The sequence below is a fragment of the Capricornis sumatraensis genome, chromosome 2, assembly GCF_032405125.1.
Source record: "Capricornis sumatraensis isolate serow.1 chromosome 2, serow.2, whole genome shotgun sequence".
Taxonomy (NCBI): Eukaryota; Metazoa; Chordata; class Mammalia; order Artiodactyla; family Bovidae; genus Capricornis; species Capricornis sumatraensis.
This window is the reverse complement of record NC_091070.1, coordinates 150077649-150104228: the sequence shown is the minus strand read 5'-3', so window position 1 is coordinate 150104228 and position 26580 is coordinate 150077649. Positions and strand designations below refer to the sequence as shown.

The 26580-nt window shown below is 40.5% G+C and overlaps 1 protein-coding gene across 3 annotated transcripts in view; it reads left to right on the top strand.

Annotated features, from left to right (window-relative positions):
- The first annotated feature begins 11822 nt into the window (after positions 1-11822).
- ABCD3 (ATP binding cassette subfamily D member 3) overlaps positions 11823-26580 on the top strand; it is a 79240-nt gene continuing 64482 nt past the window's right edge. For all 3 annotated transcript variants that reach the window (XM_068963114.1, XM_068963119.1, XM_068963125.1), the window contains exon 1: positions 11823-11947. In XM_068963114.1, the coding sequence (XP_068819215.1) occupies positions 11838-11947 (110 nt within the window). In that variant the 5' untranslated portion in view covers positions 11823-11837. The remainder of the gene's footprint in view (positions 11948-26580) is intronic.

The following is a 26580-nucleotide window of genomic DNA, read 5'->3' as shown; positions in this document are numbered from 1 at the left end:
AAGATTAGACAGTTCCATACTAATGTGCAAAAATTAACTAAAGATTAATCAAAGGTCTAAATGTCAAAGCTAAAACTTATTCTATAAGATAAAACAGATAAATCTTCATGATCTTGGCAATGGATTCTTAGATATGTCACCAAAATCACAAGCAACAAAAGAAAAAATAGATAAACTGAACTTGATTAAAATTAAAAATGAATGTTTCTTAAGGGACATTATCAAGAAAGTGAAAAGACAACTTTAACAATGAGAGAAACTATTTGCAAAAAAAAATCTGATAAAGATTGAGTATCCATACCCATAATATGTAAAGAACTCTTACAACTCAATAAAAAGACAATTTTTGAAAGGACAGAGGACTTGAACAGACATTTCTTCAAAGAAGATACACAAATGGCCAACAAACACATGAAAAGATACTCACCACCATTAGTTCCTAGGAACATGCAAGTTATTACCACCATGAGTATTTGCACTCACTAGGGTGGCTATAATTAAAAAGCCAAAAAATAACAGGTGTTGGTGAAAATGTTGAGAAATTGGAACTTTCATTTACTGCTGGTGGAAACACAAAATGGTTCAGTTGCCGTGAAAATCAGTTTGGTGATTCCTCAAAAAATGTCAACAGAATTACCATACATGTGATTCATGGGGTTGCAAAGAGTCGGACACGACTGAGCGACTGGACTGAACTGAACTGAGCAATTCTACTCTGAGGTATACATCCAAGGAACTGAAAACAGGTACTCTAGCCAACACTTGTGCATGCGTGTTCATAACAGCACTATTCACGGTAGCCCAAAGGTAGAAACAATCCAAACTTCCGTTAGCTGATAAATAAAATGTGGCCTATCTATACAACGTAACATTATTCAGTCATAAAAAGGAATGCTACAAAGTGGATTAACCTGGAAAATAGTATGCTCTGCAGAAGAAGCCAGACACAAAATGTCACATATTGTATGATTTTGCTTATAGGAAATATCCAGGATAGATAAATCCATAGAGACAGAAGATTGGTGGTTGCCAGGAGCTGAGGGAGGGGAACAGTGAAGAGGAAACTGCTTAATGGGTACAAGGTTTTATTTTCAGGTAATGAAAATGATGATGATCTAGACAGAGGTTGTAGTTGTATAACATTGAAAACATACTAAATGCCACTGAATTGTTGATTTAAAAATAGGTAATATTATCTTATATGAATTTCATCTCATTGAATTTTTTTCTGAAATGTATTAGATGATATATTCACATGGTTAAAACATAAAAGGTACAAATTTATTCAGTGCAAATCTTTCTTCCTACTTCTCAATTCCATTCTACCCTTCCTGTAACTGACCAATATGATCAACTTTATGAGTATCCTTTTAAAGGTATTATATTTATCTATAAACACTTTTATGAATGGTAACATATTTTACAAATTATTCTACTCCTAGCTTTTTTCCCCCTGGTTACCATTATATTTTAATATCATTCCATCATAGTACATACAGAATTGCTTCTTTCTTTTAGTGCATGTATAATATTCCATTACATTATTAATAAGAATGACATTACAGGAATTATGTTACATTATAGAATTAAAGAATATTCCCATTCCTCGCTTTTGTAGAAAGATACATCCTATCTATGTGAGAGTAAATCTATGGAATCAATTATCTGAAATGAATTGCTCAGTCAGAAAGTATGTATATTTGGGACTATTTTAAAGCTTTCTGAGGTAGGAGATAGATGGGCCCTTGGACTGGACAGCTGGTATTTTTTAAGTGCAGTAAAATTGAAGCTCTGTTTTCAACCAGACACTCCGAGGACAAAGCTAGTGGCAAAAGCTAAGCTCTGCTAAAGTAAAGAGATAAGATGCCCACTTCTGATGTCAAGGTAAACTTCCCTGTCTGCACCTGCCCTGGAAGGCTTCTTGGAGGTCAAAAAGGGAAGAGGGTGCCACGCCCGTAATAAGTGTGGACATGCATCCATAGGCCTCTGCAGTGGGATCCATCTTAGCAAAGACTTGTACACACATATTTGGGGGGAGAGGTGGTCCTAGGACCAGGTGTGAAAAAAGAAACAAGCTAATTTGCCAAAGGTAAGCAAAATCTCAGAGGAACTGTCCTATATAAGTGATTTAAATTTCCTTTTTACTGTGCTCCTCATTCAGGACGCCCACACTCCTCTCTGGCTGTGTATTTCTGCCTTGCTTCTGACTTAAACTGTTTTTCTATGGGCTCTCCCACGTGTCATACTGTGTCTCTAATAATAAACTTTGAACCTGTTTTTACAGTTTTTGCCTCCTTGAAACAGCTTTGCTTTCAAGCAGGAGAAAGAGCCAAGGACACTTTCCTTCTGGCCTATAGCCTCTTGTGGTCTGGTGGGGAGGATTTCTGATTTTCATACAGGGTAGGTACCCAGGTTCAATCCCTGGACAGGCAGCTAAGATCTCTCTTCAGGACCGCTCATTGCTGTCTCTTTCAGATATTTTTGACCAGTTTTCTTACAGTTTGCTCTAATCTGCCTGGTCCTCAGAAATATTCATTAAAAAATGACATGAAGTGAAGTGGCTCAGTCGTGTCCAACTCTTTGTGACCCCATGGACTGTAGCCTACCAGGCTCCTCTGTTCATGGGATTTTTCCAGGCAATAGTACTGGAGTGGATTGCCATTTCCTTCTCCAGGGGATCTTCCTGACCTAGGGATCGAACCTGGGTCCCCCGCATTGTAGACAGATGCTTTACCGTCTGAGCCACCAGGGAAGTCCTGGAAAAAATGACATAGTATGTTTTAAAATTGGGGATCTTGGCCTATTTAGTGGGTGAAAATTGTGTTTTACTGTAGCTTTGTTTTGTGTCACATATCATGTGTGATAAAAGTTTTCAAATTTGACTTTTTTATTCTGTGAACTATTCATATTATTTACCCAGTTTTCCATTTAGCTGTGGCTTTTTTCTTACTGATTTGATGTACTTTTAGGAAAACGAACCTCTAGTGTAAGAAATAAAGTGAAGCTTTTTCCTACAGTTTTCTTTCTGCTTAGTTTATGGCGTGGGTTTTTTTTTTTTTTAATCAAGAAGACATTATTTTTAGTAGCCACTATCAATTATTTTCATCTACAGTTTCTGGATTTTAATACTTGTGGAGGTCTTCCTCATGTCAAGATTATAATTATTTCATGAGGAATTCTTTTTTCTTTCAGTGATTTTAATAGTTTCTTTTAATTTCTTTTTCTTTTTATTCACTCTTAGAGCAGTTTATAAATTATTCTGTTTCTTTTGTTTGCAGTATGAGGTATGGTTCCAATTTTTTTATTGAGGTGATGTGGGGTTACAGACAAATAAGGGGCTTCCCTGGTGGCTCAGTGGTAAAGAATCTGCCTGCAGTGTAGGAGACCAGGGTTCAATCCCTAGGTTGGGAAGATCTGGAGAAGGGCATGGCAACCCACCCCAATATTCTTGCCTGGAGAATCCCATGGACAGGGGAGCCTGGCGGGCTCCAGTCTGTGGGGTCACAGAGCATTAGACACGACTGAGCGACTGACACTTTCACTTTTTCCTGGTGGTCCAAGGGCTTCCCTAGTGGCTCAGACAGTAAACAACCCCCCTGCAATTTGGGAGACCTGGGTTTTAAAACTTCACTTTCAAAGCAGGGGGTACAGGTTTAATCCTTGATGGGAGAGCTAAGATCCCATATGCCTTGGGGCCAAAATATCAAAACATAAAACAGAGCAATATTGTGACAAATTCGATAAAGACTTAAAACTTGGTCCACATCAAAAAAGAATAAAAAGAAATGTAAGACTTGGTTCCTCCCCCTGCTACTTCCATTTACATGAATAAGCATTATAAAGGAGCTGTCACAAAAGTCAGAGCAGTGTGCTTTAGGGACACCAGAGAGAAGACAGGAGAGTCCAGGAAAAGCCAATAATCTGAATTAGCAATCCTATACCCTTCTGGAACTCTCTTTTATCTTGACTTTTCTGAGTATCATGCCTCTGTGTTCCTATACTAGCATATAAATTATTCTCACTGCTCTTTTTCCTTCCTTTATCCCTGAAATGTAGGTGTTTCATAAGATTATACTTCACTTCTCAACTGCCCCTTTTTCTTTTTAATTCTTATTCCGTTCCAAGAATTCATCTGTTTGTAAACAGAAGACTTCTAAATCCATGTCTGTGTGTGTGCTTAGTCGCTCAGTTATGTCCAATTCTTTGTGACCTTGTGGACCATATCCCACCAGGGGTTCTCCAGGCACGAATATTGGAGTGGGTTGCCATGCCCTCCTCCAGGGGATCTTCCTGACCCAGGAATCGAACCTATGTCTCTTTAAGTCTCCTGCATTGGCAGGCAGGTTCTTTACCACTAGCTCCACCGTGTATCTTTGCCAAACGTATACTTGAAACTCTTACTGTATTTGGATTTTATAATTATTTTATTTTTTGCTTACTATCTGTTCAGGGTGAGGACTATTCTGTTTTTCTCACCACTGGCCTCAGTTCCTGGCCCATGGTAAGTCATTAATAAATATTTTCCTATGAAAAAATGTTTGGCACTGATCTTTTCTCCTATGAACTAGATCTTAATTTTGTAATCACCTGCTGGGCATTTTCCACAGGACATTCCTGTTGACACTAGAAAATATTTGGTCAGTTTAACAAACATTTGCTATGTGTCCGTTATGTGCGAACAGTATACAGGGCTTAGGAATATACCTACTCTATAAAAAACAAAAAGCACAACTGTGCATGTAGGGGGGTGCTTCCCAGGTGGCACTAGTGGTAAAGAACCCATCTGCCAATTCAGGAGACATAAGAGATGCAGATTCGATCCCCGGATCAGGAAGATTCCCTGGAAGAGGACATGGCCACCCACTCCAGTATTCTTGCCTGGAGAATCCCGTGGACAGAGGAGTTTGGCAGGTTATGGTCCATGGGGTCATGGAGTCTGACACAACTGAGTATGCACACACATGTGTGTATGCTTTTAATCAGTTTGACCTGCTTCATCAGTTTGGGGTAATACTCACATATCACTTCACATCATTTATTTTTCCAGCTAATTGACCAATTGAGGTCCTTATTAGGAAACCCAGTACCTGATCTTTGAGACTGCCTTTCTCAGCCAATTCACCTCAGGTGCTAATTCAGCTCACAGAAGTTAGATCTCTGTCTCCACACAAGACAGGAAACTGTTACCAAAAATCTTTGGCTACTAGCTGGTGTCGCCATTGCGAGTTGGCTTTCCTCACCATCCTTGCTCCCCTGCCATGACATCCTGGGGGCACAGCTTGTAGAGCAGTTGAAGCATGGATCCCCAAGGTGTTTCTGTGTTTGGATACTGTTCCCAAAGAATGTGGGTATTCCTAGAGGACTGGATTTATTTAACATATATATATATATAATTATTATTTTAATTCAGATGGCTTTCATGGCTTAGCCGGGCGCCCCCAGGTGGCTCAGCGGTAGAGAATGTCTCCAATGCAGGAGATGTAGGTTCAATCCCTGAGTCAGGAAAGATCCCCTGGAGTAGGAAATGGAAAAATCTTGCTTGGAAAAATTCCATGGACAGAGGAGCCTGGCAGGCTACAGTCCATGGGGTTGCAAAGAGTTGGACACGATGGAGCGCATGGGCCATGCAAGGCTTTGCCAAGTACTGTGCTGGATACAGGTCTTGCGGCCATGAGACTCTGTTGTTGAATTGGTTCACCAGCCCAGGCTTCCTATTTCACCTGGGAGTTTGTCTTTAGGATCCTGAGCTGTGAGACAGGACTATCTCAGTCTATCAAAGTCTATCTCAGTCTTATTACAAAAGGTTGTAGTAATGTTGAACCTGGAAAGCAAAGAGGTTGACATCTCAATCTTTCTTCCCAAGAGGCAATCCCAGGCAAGCTTTCCCATTACCAACTTGGGCTAACTAGGATTATTCGGAGGAATGATCTTGTCCAGATATCCTGTTACATACTTTCCCCAGTGCAATGGGTGCAAAACACTCCTATAAATGTGTCAGTAAGAAGGGCCTTTCAAGTGTTTCTTTTCCAAACAAAGATGAACTGTTCCTGGTGACTTGAGGTTTACTTTGTCAGAGAAATGACTAGCAGTTTGTCTTAAAAGAAAGTTTTATGATCTGCTTCCCTGATAACTTACTATCAGTTCAGTTCAGTTCAGTCGCTCAGTTGTGTCCGTCTCTTTGCAACCCCACAGACTGCGGCAGCACGCCAGGCCTCCCTGTCCATTGCCAACTCCCAGAGTTTACTCAAACTCATGACCATTGAGTCGGTGATGCCATCCAACCATCTCATCCTCTGTCATCCCCTTCTCCTCCTGGCCTCAATCTTTCCCAGTATCAGGATCTTTTCAAGTGAGTCAGCTCTTCACATCAGGTGGCCAAAGTACTGGAGTTTCAGCTTTGGCATCAGTCCTTTCAGTGAATATTTAGGACCAATTTCCTTTAGGATGGACTGGTTGGATCTCCCTGCAGTCCAAGGGACTCTCAAGAGTCTTCTTCAACACCACAGTTCAAAAGCATCAATTCTTCGGCGCTAAGCTTTCTTTACAGTCCAACTCTCACATCCATACATGACTACCGGAAAAACCATAGCTCTGACTAGACCGGCCTTTGTTGGCAAAGTAATGTCTCTGGTTTTGAATGTGCTGTCTAGGTTGGTCGTGACTTTTCTTCCAAGGAGCGAGCGTCTTTTGATTTCATGGCCACTATACATTAGCCTGTCATACATTAATAGAATTACATATGAAACAGAAGTAGTACAAAGGAGGGAGTGGTTAACGTTGCTGGGAGTGGGGGTGGATCGTGGTGGGGAAGTGGTTTCAGAAAAGACAGTTTGGGGTAGGAGACCATCAAAGCTTCATTTTAAAGGATGTTAGGACAAAACTGGATTGGTATTTCAAGTAGAAGGAATAACATACTCAAGGGAAAACCACAGAGGGGAATAGGAATGTGCATTTGTCTCCTGGGTCAGGGGTAGACTATAGCTGCTGGGGGTGGGGCAGAGTGCAAAGTTAGGAATTCAGAGAGGTGGTGGTTTAGTTGCTAAGTTGTGTCCAACTCTTGCAAACTCGTGGACTGTAGCCTGCCAGGCTCCTCTGTCCATGGGATTTCCCAGGCAAGATTACTGGAGTGGGTTGCCATTTTCTTCTCCAGGGGATCTTCCCAATCCAGGGACTGAACTCCGGTCTCCTACACTGTAGACAGATTCTTTACCAACTGAGCTACCAGGGAATTCCCTTCAGAGAGGTAGACAGAGCTTATATAATTGCCTTTGAATAGGATGCTAAGAATCTTGGTGTTTATCTTGGTGATGAGGAACTAGTGAGGAATTCATTTATCTGCATCTCATTATCTTTCCTGACAAGCAGGTGCCATTTCTGTGCCTCTGCCTTCTGGTAAATATTATGGTCCTCTCAGGCACTCAACCTGGAAATATCAGAGTTAATCAAAAACTAACTAAATAATGATCCTACTAAACAACAATCTCACCCATCTCCATCCAATCTGAATCCACAAAGTGCTTTCCTTCCTGTTTGCTCTGTGCTGGTCTCACTCAGATGCCCACGACCTTTTATCTAGATTATTTCAAAAGTGTTCAAACTGGTCTCGCTACTTGATGTTTTCTCCTTCAATCCATCCTACACACTACCTTTCTTAAATGATAGCTGAGGCCCTGAAACCTGCAATACTCCCTTTTATACACAGAATAAAGTCCCAACTGGTTCCCTTGGTGTTTTAGACCTTCCATTAAACACTGCATCCTCGTCTGTCATTTCACACCCCTTCTTGAACCTCCGTCCACACCAGACTTAATCATCTTCCTGCTCTGTATCTTCTTGTCTTTTTCCTCCTAATATATCTTCTCCTAAAGTCCTTTTCCTCCATCCATTTTACAAGGGTTAGCCCTAATCACATCAGCTGCATAATACATTACTTCAAAATTCAGTAATTTAAAACACCGATCAGCATGTATTCTCTCTCATAGTTAGTGTCAGTTAGGAATTCCGGGGTATCTGGGTTTAGTGTTCCAGCTGGTGATGGCTGATGAGGCTGCAGTCATCTGAGACTTGACTGGAGATGAAAGATCTGCTTCCAGGGCTCAGTGACCTGGTGCTGGCTCTTGGCAGGAGTCCTCAATTCCTCTCCAGGGCTGTTTGTTCCTTGCAGCAGTTGGCTTCCCCAGCAGCAGCAATCTGAGGGACCAAGGCAGGAACGACACCACCTTTCATGATCTGATTTCAGAAGTCACATATCATCACCTTTGCCATAATCTTTTTTTTCACACATATCAGCCCTTGTATATGGGAGATTACACAAAGGTATGAATACCAGGAAGCAAGAATCATCTAGGAAAGTGTTGGAGGCTGTCTATCACTCTATCTCTTCAAGAAGTTTTCTAGATTCCTTAGCTCCATATACCCCTCTCTTCCCTATTCTCAATAGTTCAAATTCTTTAAAAATCAGAGCTCCTGGAGATTGCCCAATAAAGTCACATTAAAAAAATTACAAAGTATGAATCTGAAAACTTGCTTTGGTTAATTACTGAAGGATACAGTACCAAGGAAATGTCTCTAAAATCCTAGGTTGACAGAAACTTCATTGTTTGGAACTCCTATTAGTGAGGGGCTTCCCAGGTGGCACTAGTGGTAAAGAACCTGCCTGCCAATGCAGGAGACAAAAGAGACTCGGGTTTGATCCCTGGGTCAGGAAGATTCCCTGGAGGAGGAAAATGCAACCCACTCCAGTGTACTTGCCTGGGAAATCCCATAGACAGAGGAGCCTGGTGGGCTACTATCCATAGAGTGCAAAGAGTTGGACACGACTGAAGTGAACTTAGCACACACAAACCTATTCTACATTAATCTTACTTTTCAAGAAACAGATCAGGTCTGATATTAATTCCTTTACATATAGATCTGATTTTCTCTGAGGCTATTAAGTACTGTTTCATTTAGTCTACCTAAATTCTTTCTTTCCCCTAATATGATAACCATCCACTTTTCCTCCATTTTTTGGAGACATACCCATAATTCCTCTGTTTCCTCTGCTCTGTGGTTTCCTTTGCTGCTGCAAACTAGTAAACGTAACTTGATTGGGTTACAGATTTTTCCCTGGTGGTATTTATATGATGGGATAAAATTATTTGAGCTCATATTTAACTAATTTCATTTTTAAGAATCAGTTATGCTTCTTTTTAAAATTACTTATTTATTTTATTTTTTGGCTGTGTTGGATCATCTTTGCTTTCTCTAGTTGCAGTGTGGGGGCTACTCTTTTTTGATTAAAAAAAAATTATTATTTTTTTAACACCAAAAACATTTTCTGCTGGGGTATAACTGATTAACAATGTTGCTGTAGTTTCAAATATATAGGGAAGGGACTCAGCCATACATATACATGTATCCATTCTCCCCCAAACCCCTCTCCCATCCAGGCTGGCACATAACTTTGAGCAGAGTTCCATGTGCTATCAGTTCAGTTCAGTTCAGTCACTCAGTTGTGTCTGACTCTTTGTGACCCCATGAACCGCAGCACGCCAGGCCTCCCTATCCATCACCAACTCCCAGAGTTCACCCAAACTCATGTCCATTGAGTCGGTGATGCCATCCAACCATCTCATCCTCTGTCGTCCCCTTCTCCTCCTGCCCTCAATCTTTCCCAGCATCAGGGTCTTTTCAAATGAGCTAGCTCTTCACATCAGGTGGCCAAAGTATTGGAGTTTCAGCCTCAACATCAGTCCTTCCAATGAACATCCAGGACTGATCTCCTTTAGGATGGACTGGTTGGATCTCCCTGCAGTCCAAGGGACTCTCAAGAGTCTTCTCCAACACCACATTTCAAAAGAATCAATTCTTTGGTGGTCAGTTTTCTTTATAGTCCACCTCTCTCATCCATAGATGACTACTGGAAAAAGCATAGCCTTGACTAGACGGAACTTTGTTGACAAAGTAATGTCTTTACTTTTTAATATGCTGTCTAGGTTGGTCATAACTTTCCTTCCAAGGAGTAAGCGTCTTTTAACTTCATGGCTATACAGTAGGTCTTTGTTGGTTGTCCATTTTAAATACAGCAATGTGTACATGACCTTCCCAAAGTCCCTAACAATCCCTTCCGCCAGCGGGGGCTACTCTTGATGGCAGTGCATGGGCTTCTCATTGCCCTGGCTTCTCTTGTTGAGGAGCCCAGGATCTAGGCACGTGGGCTTCAGTAGTTGCAGCACCTGGGCTCAGAAGTTGTGGCTCATGGACTTAGTTGCTCCGAGGTATGTCTAATCTTCCCACACCAGGGATCTAACCTGTTTCCCCTGCGTTGGCAGGCAGACTCTCATCCACTGGGCCACCAGGGAAGTCCACTGATGCATCTTGAACAAGGGTATTTTTAGAATATCTTGCCCAATGAATCATTCATGTCTTTTCTCTGAACTATAGTCTACTTCCTAAATGTATCTTTTTTTTTTTTTAATAAAATCTATTTACTAACTAGACATATTTTGGATTAACCTTGAATGCCCTTTCTTCACTGCTAGGAGCTCCAAGATGATAATCACTTTCTCCCAAGTCCCTAACACTTTCACAATGCTATGCAATTTTTAAATGAACTAGTAATTTTCCCTTTTGCCTTCTTGAGTGATCCTTGTAATCTGTATCAAGAAATTGCCAATTTATATTGAGAAAACACCTTAGGAAATCACTGTTTTCTGGGCTACTTCAAATGGGCTACTTTAATATAGGAACTTGTTTTCTGATTGACACACTTGGTTTTTTCTCCTTTCCTCAGCTAAAGACAGGGACTCACTAGTCACTATACAAAGCTGTCTAAATGCTAAGGATTTCTGTATCACAGGCCCTAGATGAAGAATGCTGTAATCTCTAATGCCCTTCTGATTCCGGGAGTAAGGCCAACATGATCACAATGCACTCTTGTTATGGCTGAATGTCCCTCTGCAGAGAATAGTGTTTCTCAAATGTGTTTGATCAGAGCCACATTAAGAAATACATTTTGTTTCACTTCTCGGGGCACATAGATCCAAAAGACTGGTATAAACATTTCTTAGAACAACTCCATTACATGTAAAGCACCCTGAGATTGTTCTATTCTTCTATATTTCGTTTTTTTAAAAAAAAGTGATGGTCTCCATCTACCAAACCGATATATAATCCCCTAGAGGTGATAATTTATGGTTTAGAAAACACTGGCTTGGAAAAAGACTTTTGATTTGTAGTCAGTCTTTCCACATTTCCGTACACCTCTGAGAGTTTCCTACAGTTGTTTTCCTCTAAAGGATTACTGCGCCCTCTGTTTTGTGTAAAGGTTCTGTGATAGGGCCGGTCCCCTTCTTCCTGGCTCCTTTAAGAGGATGGTAACTGCCCAACAGTGGAGGCGGAGTGGTAAGTCTCGACAAGCCCCTGATGCAGCCCAGGCCCGCTTTTCCAGTTCTTGTTAAAGCCTTGTGTGTGTGCGCGCGCGGAGGTGGGGGTAAGGGTGAGACCGCGGGATACACAGAGGGATTGTTAAGAGCGAGCAGCGGCAAATAGAGCCTCAGGGGCGGCTCTGCGCTCGCGTGCCCGGCGAACCCAGGAGGGTAGGCGCGTGCGCAGAGCGAGTCTGTTCCGGCCCCTGTGGCGCCCGCGCGCGCTCCCGCCGAGCCAAAGTCTGAGGTGGGCTCCGGAGCGCGGCCGGCGCGGCGGCGCGCGCCAGGGGGCGGTCCTGAGCGGTCGGCACCGCCCTCCCTCCGCGCCCTCCTCTCCTCCCAGTCTCCCTCGCGCTTCCTGCACTACGGTAGTCGCTGCTGCGTCCGCCTCCCCGGTCCCTTCCCTGTCTCGCGCGTGCTGGCTGTGCCATGGCGGCCTTCAGCAAGTACCTGACCGTGCGAAACTCCTCGCTGGCGGGTGCCACGTTCCTGCTGCTTTGCCTGCTTCACAAGCGGCGCCGCGCCCTCGGCCTGCACAGGTAAGAAGGCCCGTGGCCGCGCCGCCTTCCCGGGCCCGAGCTGGAGCTCCCCGGGCGCTCTTCTTCGCCCGGCGGACGATCCCCTTTGCCCCGCGGGGTCAAGTGGAGCCGGGGCTGGCCGCGGGCGCTGCCAGGCTCCAATGTCAGGGTGTCCGGGTGTCCCGCGACGCGGGAGTTCTCCGTGCTCCCTGCGCTCCGCCTGCTTGTCCAGTTGCCTACTCTGTCCCCGGGGGTGTGAATCTTTTTCTTGCACCCGCTAGCAAACCTGTGCCTCTGACCCGAGGAGTCGCCCCCCATATCCTCCCCTTTTTACATCCACTCCACCACCTCCTTTTTTGCATCAACTTTCTGCGTGTGTTGCAGTTTTGCCATCTCATCTGATTGTCAGTGGGTTTGCTTTGTGGACGGTTATGTGTGATTTGAGGATGGGGATTGGACGCACAGGCTGGAGGCTGTTGTTTTAAGTCAGTGGGTGAGGTTTGGCATGAATCCTTAGTAGTTGCCATTGAAAGTCGCTAGGATGGTTCTTGTGAACTATCCCGGATCCACTTCAAAGTTGCTTTCTAAAGTGCTGTCTGTCCCCTTGGAGTTGGTCAGTGGACGCCCTGGCATTTCAGCCGAAAAGGCCGAAAGGGTTCCGAGGTATTTGGAGGGCAAGGTTCCCTTTCCTGATTCGCAGGTGGAAGGTGCAAGTGTGCTTTAGATAAGGGTTAGGAGCTCTTTTGATTATACGCCGTTGCTTCTCCTTCGAGAATTTTAATGTTTAAATTTAACTTTGGGAGATTATAAGATTAGAGAAGGAAGAGAGAATTGAGTTACTTGTTGTGGGGTTATAGATATAATTTATTTGCTTCAGCAAATGAATGAGAAAAGGCTATGTCAAGCATGCTTGCCTGGAAAGTATTGGATATTTCATATTGAATCTTGGCATAGTGTTTTCATACATTTTATCTCATTCATTTCTTTGGGCAGGTATTGTTGACTTCTCTTTTGATTTGCCTATTATGTCTGATTAGTAGTAGACGTTGGTTTAAAACATTGACAAGTGGGCTTCCTTCCCATGAAGTTCTTCCTAAACCTTCCCCTGTCCCTGATTTCTTTATCTTATTAAAGTCTGAAGTAGTGGCCTTTCTTTTCCTTTGTAAATCTGCTTAACAAAGTTGAAAATGATTGGCATCTTCGTCAGAACAGTACAGAGCTTTTTCTTCTATCCAGTTAGCTTTTAAAATGACTTATTCTGGAAAATATAAACAGAATTGTAGATGAGATTGTATGTTTTCTGAGCTCCCAGTTGCCAGTGGAAGTTATGCATTATCTGGGAATATGCCAGTAGAAAATATTGAATGTTGTAAAATAACTTTGAATTACACTCTTGTGGAGAAGTATTTCAGGGCATGAAACAGGTGTTTTATTATGGGAGAGGGGGATTTGAGGACTGCCCTAACAGCTCTGGCTTGCTTTTATGATTTTTTTAAAAAATAAAAACATTGTTTTATTGTAGAATTACATATTTGTAGAAAGTTACACGTTAGTGTAGGGCTCGAAGAATTTTCACAAATGAAACTCACTCATGTAATCATCACTCAGATCTGCACCCAGTTAAGAACATTGTTAGCATCCCAGAAACACTCTCCAGGTCTTTCAGGTCCCTTCCAGTCACAGCTAAAGTAGTTCCTGATTAATAAAGCCTTAGATAATTGAGTGAGGGAAAGTTTAAGCATAATCAGATGGGAAATAGTAGCAATAATAGCAAAACAGTACGGTATAGTCTGGCTTAGTAAATAATTTTGGATGTTTATTCATTATTAATGTAAAAGGCTGTATAGATCTCTTTTTGAGAAATTTTGTAAACTTTGGAGGGGATTAAACTATGCAGCAGTTAATTTACTAAACAAAAGATTCTTGTTAATTTTTTGTACTGGCGGTACAGTACTAAGGAATATCTGTATTTTACACATTAAATAGTTTGTGGGAGGGGAATGCAAATTATGAGCAGATAAGCTTGAATTTTAAATTACAGAAATAAAATGGTTGAATTATTTTAAAGTCATGAAGAATGGTGTCAAATCTATCTTTGTAGATAATATACTTCCAGAATCACTTGGATATCTTTCAGTTGCCGTCTTTGGCATCATAGTGTTGCAGCCACTCGTTCAGCAAACAAACTCACTCTTAAGGACAGTGCAAATAGTGGAGTGCAGTTGTTACACTGGTGGGCCCAAAGCAGAGTCTTCTCTTAGCCAAGGACTCCAACCAGTTTTTGTGAAAACCTTATATACTCTTCAGTGTACATGCCCAAACCCACCTCCCCAAATTCCCTGAAATTAGTCTGAACAAAGGAAAAGAAAGATACAGTCAAAGTTAATCCGGGATTCATTTGCCTTAAGCCTAGGTAATTAACAGTGGACAATTATCAATAGGCCTGTGGCCATACCCCAATAAGCATAATAAAATTTATGATTCTGTTTGGTTACACAGATAATTAGGATATTCTTTTAGGCTACGGAGAGTCTAGGTACGAGCCCTGGGCCTCTTACATCCCAGGGATCTGGTTTTCCAGTTGGTATGTCGTTTCCGTAGATACTGGGCATATAGCTCAGTCCACAGTCCAGCCCAAGATGGAGTCCTGCTTTCAAGATGGAGCTTGTTCTGTCTGTTTCCTCCTTCAATAGTTTGAAGATTAGAAAATTGTAACTTTATATTTTACTGGCTTTTTGGGTATCTTTGGTAACAGGGCTAATTAACTTTACTATCTAGTACCTAATTAAGGAAATTGTGATTGCTTGACCTTTATAGCTTATCTGTGCTATTGACAGATTTGTCTTAGAAGATATTCCTTAGAACCAGATAGGTAATAAAGATAGTAAAATCAAGATACAATGTTACATTATTCCAGACATTGGGAGAATGAGTAATTTAATCTTCTGAGTAGTTTTTTAGTTATATATGATTTGACTGGGAGAAATATACTTTTTATTACAGAAAATCTCACATGCATTCAAAGTAAGCAGAATAATTTTGTGGACCCCCATACACTCCACACAAAAAGTACTGTCAACATTCTACCATTCTTGTTTCATCTATAGCTCCTTGCTCCCTACCCTTATTTTTCTTAAAGATTTTTAGGTAAAATTTGTATATATTGAGCTATACACATCCTGTGTATTTTTAAAATAAATAGATGCAACAGTTTAACACATTCCTTTCGTAAAATTAGAATCTTTTCATCTCCCCAGAAAGTTCCCTTGTATTTGTTCTATATGACCACTGTACTAACTTTTTCACCCTAGTTTTGATTAGTCATACATCTTATTTATTATTTATATGGAGATTAGTGGAGTCATTTTATTCATGGATAAAGGAGACTTATGTATTCAGTTCAAAGGAATTATCTGTTTCATAATGTATTACCACACTAGGTGCTGTGGGATGGAGGTGTTTGCATGTATGTGTCACACATACATTCAAAAAATATATGACATCTTTAAGTGTGAATTAGTCAAAAAGGTAAGATGATGACAATGCAGTGTACAGATAGTCAGGCCTTAGAAATTTCTGAAAGAAGAGATTAATATGGTTGGGAAGAGTTAAGGAAGGCTTTATGAAGGATATGAGCTAAGCCTAGAATGAGGGTAGGAATGAACGACTGGAGATAATTGAATGTTAACAGAAGCCTTTATCAGATTTTTGTTGCATTTTATGAGGCATGGTCGTGCTCTTTCCGTCCATTGTCCACTGCCATGAGAGCTCTTTTTAAGAAACACAGATATGGTCGTGTTATTTCATCATTCAACTCTTTAAGTTCAGTTCAGTTCAGTCGCTCAGTCGTGTCCGACTCTGCGACCCCGTGAATCGCAGCATGCCAGGCCTCCCTGTCCATCACCATCTCCCGGAGTTTGCTCAGACTGACGTCCATCGAGTCAGTGATGCCATCCAGCCATCTCATCCTCGGTCGTGCCCTTCTGCTCCCGCCCCCAATCCCTCCCAGCATCAGAGTCTTTTCTAAAGAGTCTACTCTTCGCATGAGGTGGCCAAAGTACTGGAGCAACTCTTTCAGCTATTCTAAAATACAAAATTCTTAACATGAGAGAATGGTGTCGTGATCTGGTCCTCTGCTACTTACTCAGCCAGCCATATAAAATTAACAGTCTCTGAGTGGGATGGTCTCTGCCCAGCCGTTGCAGTCTAACTGTAATCATTCTCATCCCCACCACTTCTTCCCACCCTTTGATGTTTATTTGCCCTCATGACTCAGTTCAGTTAGCACTTTCTTTTAAATATTGTCTATCTTTTCCTGATCTCCAGACTGATGTTGTGCCCTCTCAGGCTGCACTAAGCATTCCTCTACTCTGTATTGTACCAGTTTATTTTCTTGGCTTCTGTCTGCATCAGGCTGTGAGTTTCTGGAGGCTCTGGACTGAGCTGTCTTTACATTCCTAGTTTGCATATGTCACAGGATAGACATTCAGAAGCATTTATAGGGTGGACAAGTGATACAGGATAGTTGAAGACTTTTTAAGGATAATTGACAGGCAGTTGGAGATGGGGTACTAGCACAAACATGAGTTAAAGGCATTATCTTCAGAGAGGTGATAGTTGTGTGCCTGAGATTATATAACAGGAGCTGGGGGTAGGGGAGGGTAGGAAATCAGTGGGCCAGTTTTAGAAGGCAAGGAAGGGACCAGTCAACATTGCTAAACTCTTTTATGATCTTAAAAAAAAAAAACAACAGAAGCAGAACAAAGCAGTTTTCTTTCTCTTCCCATGAATGCTTGTCAAAGTTCAGATTTCATCCTGGATTTCAGAATCTGCCTTTATCTGGTCTCACCTTACCTGGCTAATCTTTTATTCCATTACCTGTTCCAAATAGACCAGTCTCTGCACTGTTTTCTGAACAGGCCACACTGCTTCTTGGCTTTGGAGCCTTATTCATGATTTAGCTGTACCTGGAATATCTCTTCCTATATTCTCGGTTCTTCAACTCTTATCCTTTAAAGGTTAGGTCAGGGTCAACTTTTCCATGAAGTGTTTTTAAACAACTTTTAATCTGAATGATAAGCATCCCCCTTTAGTCTTATGAACTGTGTGTTTAGGTACTTTTTTTGTTTCATCTATTAATTGTTTGACTGAGTGTGATCTAGTTGTTGGCCATCAAAGTGTAGCCATGTTCACCAGCTTATGGGGTGGTCCTTCGTCTTTTTCAAAGCCCCAGTCTCTAGATGGTAGGAATAGCCAAATGTTTCTGAAGAGTTTCAGGAAGTTGTGTTTTTCTTAGTCATGCCTTGCTTCACTTCTGTGTTTCTGCTCTATTTTAGATTCCACTTATATCTTGTCTCTTGAGCCTGTCATTGAAGTAGTGGCAGGGATTATATCACAACATGTTGTTGTTTATTCACCCAGTTGTGTCCGACTCTTTTGTAGCCCCGTGCACGCTAGCCCACTAGGCTCCGCTGTCCATGGAATTTCCCAGGAAAGAATACTGGAGTGCTCTTCTCCAGGGGATCTTCCCAACCCAGGGATCGAACCCAGGTCACCTGCATTGCAGGAGGATTCTTTACTTCTGAGCCATCGGGGAAGCACCGTGTCACGACACAGAGAAGAGCTTAAAATGAAGTTCTTTTATTTACAGGTTTCTTGGACATTCCCATATGGGGGCAACCTCTATAACATCTACTCTCATGGTTCACCCTAAGGGTCTCATTCCCCCTGTTGGAAATTTGTTAGCTTCGTTGGATGCTATAGGGCTTGGCCCCATATGGATCCTCAGAATAAAAAGGAGATGCTTAAGTAGCTCTAGGTGAAGAAGCTCTCAAAGGATTTGCCAGGAAAAGCAGCTATGTGCAGAAACCAGCTGATGCAGTTCACTTTCTCAGAACTGTGTAGCTGCCTGTGGTATGCTTCAGGTAACTGGGTACAGACTGCTTAATAAATTACATGTCTCCATTTTTGGCACATTAGCATCACTGGCCAGGCAGTCTGTTCTAGGGCTTTTGCTATTGCCATTCCCCTGCCTGGAATTCTCTTTCCCCATTTATCACTACTGTTTTCTCTCCCATTTTTCAGTCTTTTAGCAGATGTCTTCTCAGTGAGACCCTTCACTGGCACTTAGTGTAAAATTGCGTCCTTCACATACATACTCACTGCCTGCTTTCTTGGCTCTATTTTTCTCCGTAGCACTTAGCAATATCAATTGCTTATTTAATTTACATATTAACTTACTTATTGTATCTCTGCTGCTGGAATGTAAGTTCCATGAGGGCAGGAAATTTTTGTTTGTTTTCTTCATTGTTGTAAGTACTGTTAGAGTACTGGAGTGGCAAGAGCTATGGCTGGCATATAGTAGGCACTCAAAAAAGTTTGTTAAATGACTACCTCTGAAATGCTCATTTTTTAGAGCTTTAGTTACTATTGTTTTAAATAACATTTTTTTTCTTGCTACAAATGTAAATGTAAATGTTGTCTCCTTAAGTATATTATGAACTCTTTAGGAGCTGGGTTGCTTTTATATGCATAAGTAGAGCATATCTTAGAAATTTATAAAAATAGTATCATTATTATCACATTTTATAACCTGCTTTTGATAGTTCGCAATAGAGTGTAAACATTAAAAACAGTTTAAAAAAATTGAAAATCATGTATAATGTCATCACCATAATATACATATTGTTTTATTTTTATTACCTTTATTATTTATATGCATAGATTTTTACATAGCTGTATGCATGTTTTGCTATTTTCGTTTTAAAGCATAGACATCGTTCTTGTGTTTTTGCATGAGCCTCTACTATATTTTAAAAGAAATATATAAATACTCCTTTGTGTGACTGTATCATAATTTATTTTACCCTTAAATATTGGATATCTAGATTGCTTCTGTAATTTTTATGGACAATACCATATATATTTGTGAGTGAACATTTCTCTCTCTGCTGAATTATTTCCTTGGAATAATTGTCAGAAATAGGATTAATGAAGGAAAGTTACAAGCTTTCCTTAGTGTAGTTTATACCTTAGTTTATACCTTTCCTTTTCCAGAAAAGGTGTAAACATTCTGGAGCTACACAAATTCTATATATTACTTTTTAAGAATTGTGCCATAGAATACTATGAATGAGTGCTAATTTCTCTAATCATCATTAAGGGATATTAGAAATTTTTTGGTAGGGAGACTATTTTAGAGGGGTAAAGTAATGTTGCAGACTTATTTTAATTGGCATGAATGCATATTTTTACTTGTGAACCTTACCTTTATTATGGAGACACTTGGTATAGTATAAACCATAGTCATTGGTGTTAGACAGAGGTTCAGGGTTTTATTCAACTGTCTGCTAGACCTGTGATCTTGGTCAATTACTCAACTTCTTTGAGCCTCAGTTTTCTTACCTGTAGAACACAAATAATAGTATTTACTTAACTCAGTAGTTTTGAGGATTAAATGAGAAAATGTCCTAACTCAGTAGCTGGAACAAAGCTCAGTAGATAAAGTGAAGTGGCCCAGTCGTGTCCGACTCTTTGCGACCCCGTGGACTGTCGCATCTGTTCATGGCTCCTCCGTCCATGGGATTTTCATGGCTAGAGTACTGGAGTGGGTTGCCATTTCCTTCTCCAGGGGATCTTCCCAACCCAGGGATCAAAGCCAGGTCTCCCGCATTGTAGGCAGGTGCTCTCACCGTCTGAGCCACCAGGGATAAAAGATAACTTTAACTTTCCCTTTGCTTGCTGACAGACAGCAAAAATCCCATTGTTAGGTTCTCAGTAATTATTGAGCCTTCCTAAGAATTTTCCTCACGAAAAAAATATACCCACAAAAATCTCCCTAAAGAAGCCTTTTGAATCAGAGTTGGAAAGTATTTAAGTTACTTTTATATGACATGGCTTCAGGCCTTTGTGTTTTTTCAGTTGTTGCTTCCTGAATATGATACTGTTTTTCTCAGCCTCTTAAAGAGGAGGTCTGAAACTGAATTAGTTATTCTAAGTGTGGTCTGATGGAGTGGAATAGGTTGTTACCTGCTTTGTAGATCCAAAGCTTTTGTTAAAATAGATGACGTTGCATTCATTATTGTGGCAGTAAGTATTCTTTACTCATATTTTAGCTTTCACAATCGTTTCCCTCCTTTCCCCTTCTCAACTTGCTGGTTTGATTGTTTTTTTTTTTTTTTAAACCTGAGTATGGGTATTTACAAGTTATCTTTGGGCATGTTACTTCCTCCAAAATTTTTTTTATCCTGCACATTTAATTAGTATTCCTTCTGTATATTTTGTCAGTAAATTAAGTTATTGGGTAGGACTAAGTATAGAACAATAGATTTGTAGCACTATAACCTTTCTTTTAATGATGGCCTTTGGGTGTTATATTGGTTCTCATCTTGGTTCCTTTTCACATGTGTTTGTCTGGTGATGATTTGGCCCTCTGACAACAGGGCTAGGCGTCGGGGCCAGTCAGAGTCCTTCCTACTCTGTGATGTTTCTGCTGGAGTCAGTGATGAAGGGTCTTTCTTTTTTTTGTCATGGATGATGAATATCACCACCTTCCACTCTGCTGCAATAAAATATAAACTGAAATTATAATTTTTGGCCACACCACATGGCCTGCGGGATCTTAGTCCCCTGACTGGGGATCAAACCTGTGCCCCCTGAAGTGGAAAGGCAGAATCCTAACCACTGGACCACCAGGGAATTCACTAAATTGGAATTGTGAAGAAGAGATAGGCACTCTTTGTAATTTTCTTTATAGAGTTATATATACCAAATTAAGTTTTATTCACAATGGGTGGTGTATTTCTCTATTGTTATTTTTTTGGAATGATTCTTTACAGAATGTTAGAGATGTTTAAAAATGACATTTGTAGTCATTTCTAGAAAAAATTAGGCATAAGGTCCTTGGTTAAGAATATGGCTATTATCATAACATTCTTTTAATGAGGAAATAACTTTTGTTTTAGGCATCTCTGTCAGGAATATAACCTTCCATAGCATTAGGATAAAATGCTCTGGATAATTGATTGGTTGTTCCCAATAGTTGTAGGGACTACTATGCATATTTAAGATAGTTTGAAGTCCTGCTAGGTGAAACTAGTAAGTGTGCTTAAAGGTGTTTTTGTTTTTTTTTTAAAAAAATTCATTTGTTGACCTTTGGATAATTAGCAGTCCTAAATGAATGCAGTTAAATTAATAAAGTATAAAATTGAAACTAAAGCTCATCAAAGCATTCGGCCATATTGATATCTGTGACTCATCACTATAATGATACTGTAATAATAGAAATAAACGTGGGTTATATGATTTATTCTCTGCTTAAGAAGTTAACTGTTGGCATTAAAAATAAATGAATTATGTGAAATGCATATACTATGCATATCTTCAACTTGTTTGTAAAAAGTGATTCATAATAATTTGCGTCAAACTCAGTCTTCTGACCCCAAACTCAGTGTCACTGTCATTGTCTCTTCATTGTATCCTAGAAGTGAACTTAGATTCTAGCAGAAGGAGGAACTGAGGTACAGGCAGATCTTTTCCTCATTTCAGAACAAGGACTGGAGGCCTAGGTTGGCGTGGGAATCAGTGAACCACTCAAAGGAACCCAAAGATCATGCACTAACTCATAAAACGTTGCATGCCTGCTACGTGTTAGATGCTGGGTTTATCAGTCCAGTCGCTCAGTTGTGTTCGACTCTCTGTGACCGCCTGGAGTGCAGCACACCAGGCCTCCCCGTCCATGACCAGCTCCTGGAGCTTACTCACACTCATGCCCATCAAGTCGGTGATGTCATCCAACCATCTCATCCTCTGTCAGCCTGGGTTAATAGAGATGAATAAAAGCTCCTGTTCTCAAGAGCTGGGGGTATGATACAAGTCTGTATCTTCGTTCAACACCTAGTGGTAGCTACTGAGGACACACAGTAGTAAATGAGGTAGGTCTGTTTCCTAGATGTATCCCATAGTGGGAGAAGACATTTCATTTTAGTTTTGTATTGGGCACTTGGGAAGATTAAAAATTGAATTAGAATTTTTGCTGTTAAGGAAACTCACAAACTATTCAAAGAATCCTGTGTCTTAACATTTCACACTGAATTTCTAGTTTAAAACATCTGGTATATTTTATTTAAAATATTATTTTTCCATTTACCTGTGAATACAGTTTTGTTGTATCAGGAAATGAGATTTAATTCAACATTTTAAACATTTGCTTTCCCCTTCAGTAATGCCCAAGATGTGTTGTTTAGGAAGCAAGTGTCAGAGAATCAATGAAATGATCCCCATTTTTAATAGATCAGATAATTTCCAGTTTAACTATTGATGGGTGAAAACATTTCTCTATGTATTTTATCATTGGCTCAACAAAATAGCTACTTCCCCATCACTGAAGAAAGTTTCAGTATTGGAGGAAATAAAACATTGATCCAGTACATTCTACTGAATGCTTGTTATATGTCACTAGGCTAGGTAAGTACTGAGATACCAAATTGATGAACATTATTTCTAACCTCAGTCTTATGGAAATGCAAATACATAGAAAAGTTTTATTGTACAAATCAATATCGTTAGATGTTTGGTCTAATAATAAATTCTGTGGAAGGGGGCTCTGAGCTGAGAATGTTTGATTGTTTTGGTTGTTACCTGGGGAGGTTTCACTCTTGTACGTGATCTTAATAGCCAGGACATGGAAGCAACCTAGATGTCCATCAGCAGATGAATGGATAAGAAAGCTGTCGTACATATACACAATGGAATATTACTCAGCCATTAAAAAGAATACATTTGAATCAGTTCTAACGAGGTGGATGAAACTGGAGCCGATTATTCAGAGTGAAGTAAGCCAGAAAGAAAAACACCAATACAGTATACTAACGCATATATACAGAGTTTAGAAAGATGGTAATGATAATCCTATATGCGAGACAGCAAAAGAGACACAGATGTATAGAACAGTCTTTTGGACTCTGTGGGAGAGGGAGAGGGTGGGATGATGTGGGAGAATGGCATTGAAACATGTATAATATCATATAAGAAACGAAGCGTCAGTCTAGGTTCGATGCAGGGTGCAGGATGCTTGGGGCTGGTGCACTGGGATGACCCGGAGGGATGGTGTGGGGGGGCGGGTAGGAGGGAGGTTTGGGATTGGGAACACCTGTGGTGGATTCATGTTTATGGGTGGCAAAACCAATACAATATTGTAAAGTAAAAAAATAATAGTAATAATTTTAAAAAAAAGTAGTAAAAGGCATTCCAGGTGGGGAAGGTAGCATGAGCAAAGGCATGGTGTTGGTGGAATTATAACTTGAGAAGAAGGAATTGCAAGACGTGAAACTGATAACGTTACTATTAACTGTTTATCGAGTACTTGTCATATTATAGGTTTAAATATTTTGCATTTATTTCTTCGACCCCGTGGGCTGTAACCTACTAGGCTTCTCGTCCATGGGATTCTCCAGGTAAGAATACTGGAGTGGATTGCCATTTCCTTCTCCAGGGGATCTTCCCGACCCAGGGATCGAACCCGGGTCTCCCGCATTGGAGGCAGACGCTTTAACCTCTGAGCCACCAGGGAAGCCCATTTATTCCTTACAACAGTCTTTTGAGATAGTTGTTTTTATTTTATTGGAGAGTAATCAGAAAGGTAAAAATGACCCCTGATGATAAGAGTTCTTATGGTTGAATTAGCCACGTAGAGGGTAAAGGATAGAGTAAAAATTGACTTAGATTTGTAACCAAGCAAGGCCTCAATGTGCCCATTGACACACAAAGCCAGACTCTTGACGGCAGGTGTTTTCAGCCAAGTAAGGGTGTATTGCAAGGGGCCAGGCTGGAGAGCGAGAGACTGTCCTCAGATCCGTCTTGTTTTTTGAGTTGGAGATTGTTTTAAAGGGGAAGAACAAAGAGGATGGGCCTAATCATCATCCGTGACATTTCTTAATCAGACCAGGTGGTCCATGGCGTGGGGGTCTGTTAGCTCATCTTGTCCTGGAGAAACAACCTGGGTTAGTATGTTAATGATGATACACAGACTAGTGATTTTAGTACATTAACGATGTTATCGACACCAGCAGTTTTAGTCATCTGACTGTGGTTGGTTAGTGTTCAGTTAGCACAGGATTGAGGTCAGAGGGGACAAAAAAAGGAGTAAAGAATTGTATAGAGAGATTAATTATAAACTCAGTAAGGGAGCTTAGATTCAAAAGAACAGCCAAGAATCATTGGGGGTGGGGTGGGGAGGGGAAAGAATTATTTAGGGGCTAAAAAGAAGTCTTATGTTGAATTCAAAGTGAAGTTAATTGTTACATTAACAGTTTTGTCTTAGTACTTTAGTATTGAAGTATTATAATCATTGGAGGAGGTGGTGGTAACCCACTCCAGTATTTTGCCAGGAAAATCCCATGGACAGAGAAGCCTGGTGAGCTACAGTCCATGGGGCTGCAAAAGAGTGGGACACAACTGAGCAACTGGGCACTGAACACATTGCAGTCATGGTGAAATACTGTTTAAGATCTTGAAAGCTTTTTTATTGTACATTATACAACAAAATGTTGGAGAAGGCAATGGCACCCCACTCCAGTACTCTTGCCTGGAAAATCCCACGGATGAAGGAGCCTGGTAGGCTGCAGTCCATGGGGTCGATAAGAGTCAGACATGACTGAGCGACTTCCCTTTCACTCTTCACTTTCATGCATTGGAGAAAGAAATGGCAACCCACTCCAGTGTTCTTGCCTGGAGAATCCCAGGGACGGGGGAGCCTGGTGGGCTGCCGTCAGGGTCTCACAGAGTCAGACATGACTGAAGCAACTTAGCAGCAGCAGCAGCAGCATACAACAAAATGTGGAAAAGTGTGTGAAATACATATATGAATTAATGTCTTTTTTTTTTGTAACTAGCACCCAAGTCAAGAAATACCTCTGCCATCCACCCAGAAGCCTTCCACTTGGCCCTTCCTAATCACAGCCCCTTCGCTCTATAGTCCTGACTTCTCTGGTAATAGCATCTTTGTATTTCTTGATAATTTTTATCATCCAAAGCTACACTCCTGAGCACTGTAATTTAATTGTGTTTGTGGGGTTTTTTTTTTGTTTGAATGTCTCTTAATCTGTGTGTCCCCATGCCCTTTCTCTTTCCCTTTTCTTTATTATAGTTTATTTGTTGAAGCCACCAGGTATTTTCACCTGTACAGGCTTGCTAATCTGGATCATGCCAGTTGTGTCATTTTCCCTCATTCTCTGTATTTCCTCTAAATTGGTAGTTGAATCGAAGGGCTTGATCGAGTTTAGATTTTGGTTTTTGGACAAGAATGCTTCCTAGGTGTTGATGTGGTATACTCCGTTGCAAGGTATATAATGTCTGGTTCTTTCTCTTCTGTAATTTGAGCAGCCATTGATATTTGATGCCTAGAACAATGAGCTTATTAGGACTTACAAAATGGTGCTATTTGAATTCTGTTATGACTTCATTTGTAAGGTGTAATGCTTCCATAAAAGGAAACTTCTTCGTCTGTTTGGTTATCCAGTGACACAGTTCAGTTAGGAAAGGCAGGATAGATATTTTCTTCTTTATTAGTTCCTTAAAATAATACAGTTGTATGGCAGAAACCAACACAACATGGTAAAGCAATTTTCCTCCAATTAAAAAAAATAATGTATTAGTTTCTTATTATTCTCCAAAGGTGATCAGTGAGTTTTTCCCAAGTATCATTATGAACTTATTGATTTACTCCTTGAAAAGAAGAATTTAATACTCTCTTTTAGATGCTTTGGAGGAACCTTTATGAATGCAGTGAATCTTACACATATATGAAGTGGGCCTCAGTTATCAACTCTTGCATTGGTATCATTTCTATTTAAATTTTAGAATCAGCATGTTGGGATATTGATGAGACTTTCGTCTCATTTATAGATTAATTTCTAATACTGTTATATTGCCCTTGCCTTTTTTTGATCAATCTTGCTATGATTGTAAAATGTGTCAGTTTTTTTTTTTAAATTGACTCTTAGTTTTGCTTTACCTTTTTTGTCTTTTGTTTCATTATTTGCTTTCATCTAAATCCTTTTATTTATATTTTCTTCCGTTAATTTTGTTCTTTGTTCTGAAATGCTCAGATAGATCATGAATTTTCAGACTTCTTTTCTCATGTATGCCTTTTAGGTTATTAAGTTCTCTAAGCACTGTTTTGTTACATCCCCCAGGTTTTTTGATATGTAAAGTCTTATTTTGTAAACATGTAGTTTGATGTATATGTCATTCATTTCAAATATTTAGAAAAATTTCTTAGACCCATGGCTTTTCACAAGAAAAAGTGAATCTCTTTATGTCAATTGTAACACACCATGCCAACAGTTACTTGTGAGTGGCTGCGTAGTTCCTTTGCTAGGTTTATCTAGCTTCCCGTATGCGCTGTATTCAGTAGAGGACTGGCTGTGCTTTGTGGTTCATATCTGGTAGTTGGTGCTGGCTGGTGACTGGGATGGCCCGGTTTTCATTTTAGTGACTTTGTATCTTTCAGTAGGCTCTACAGTTGCTCAAATGGTCGTCTCAGCTCAGCATTCCAAGAAGTCAAGGTGAGAGCAGAAAGGCTTCCACACATTCTCTTGACTGGAGCAAGTCACAAGCCTGGTCCAGATTCAAGGATGGGAGAAGATTCCTCCATT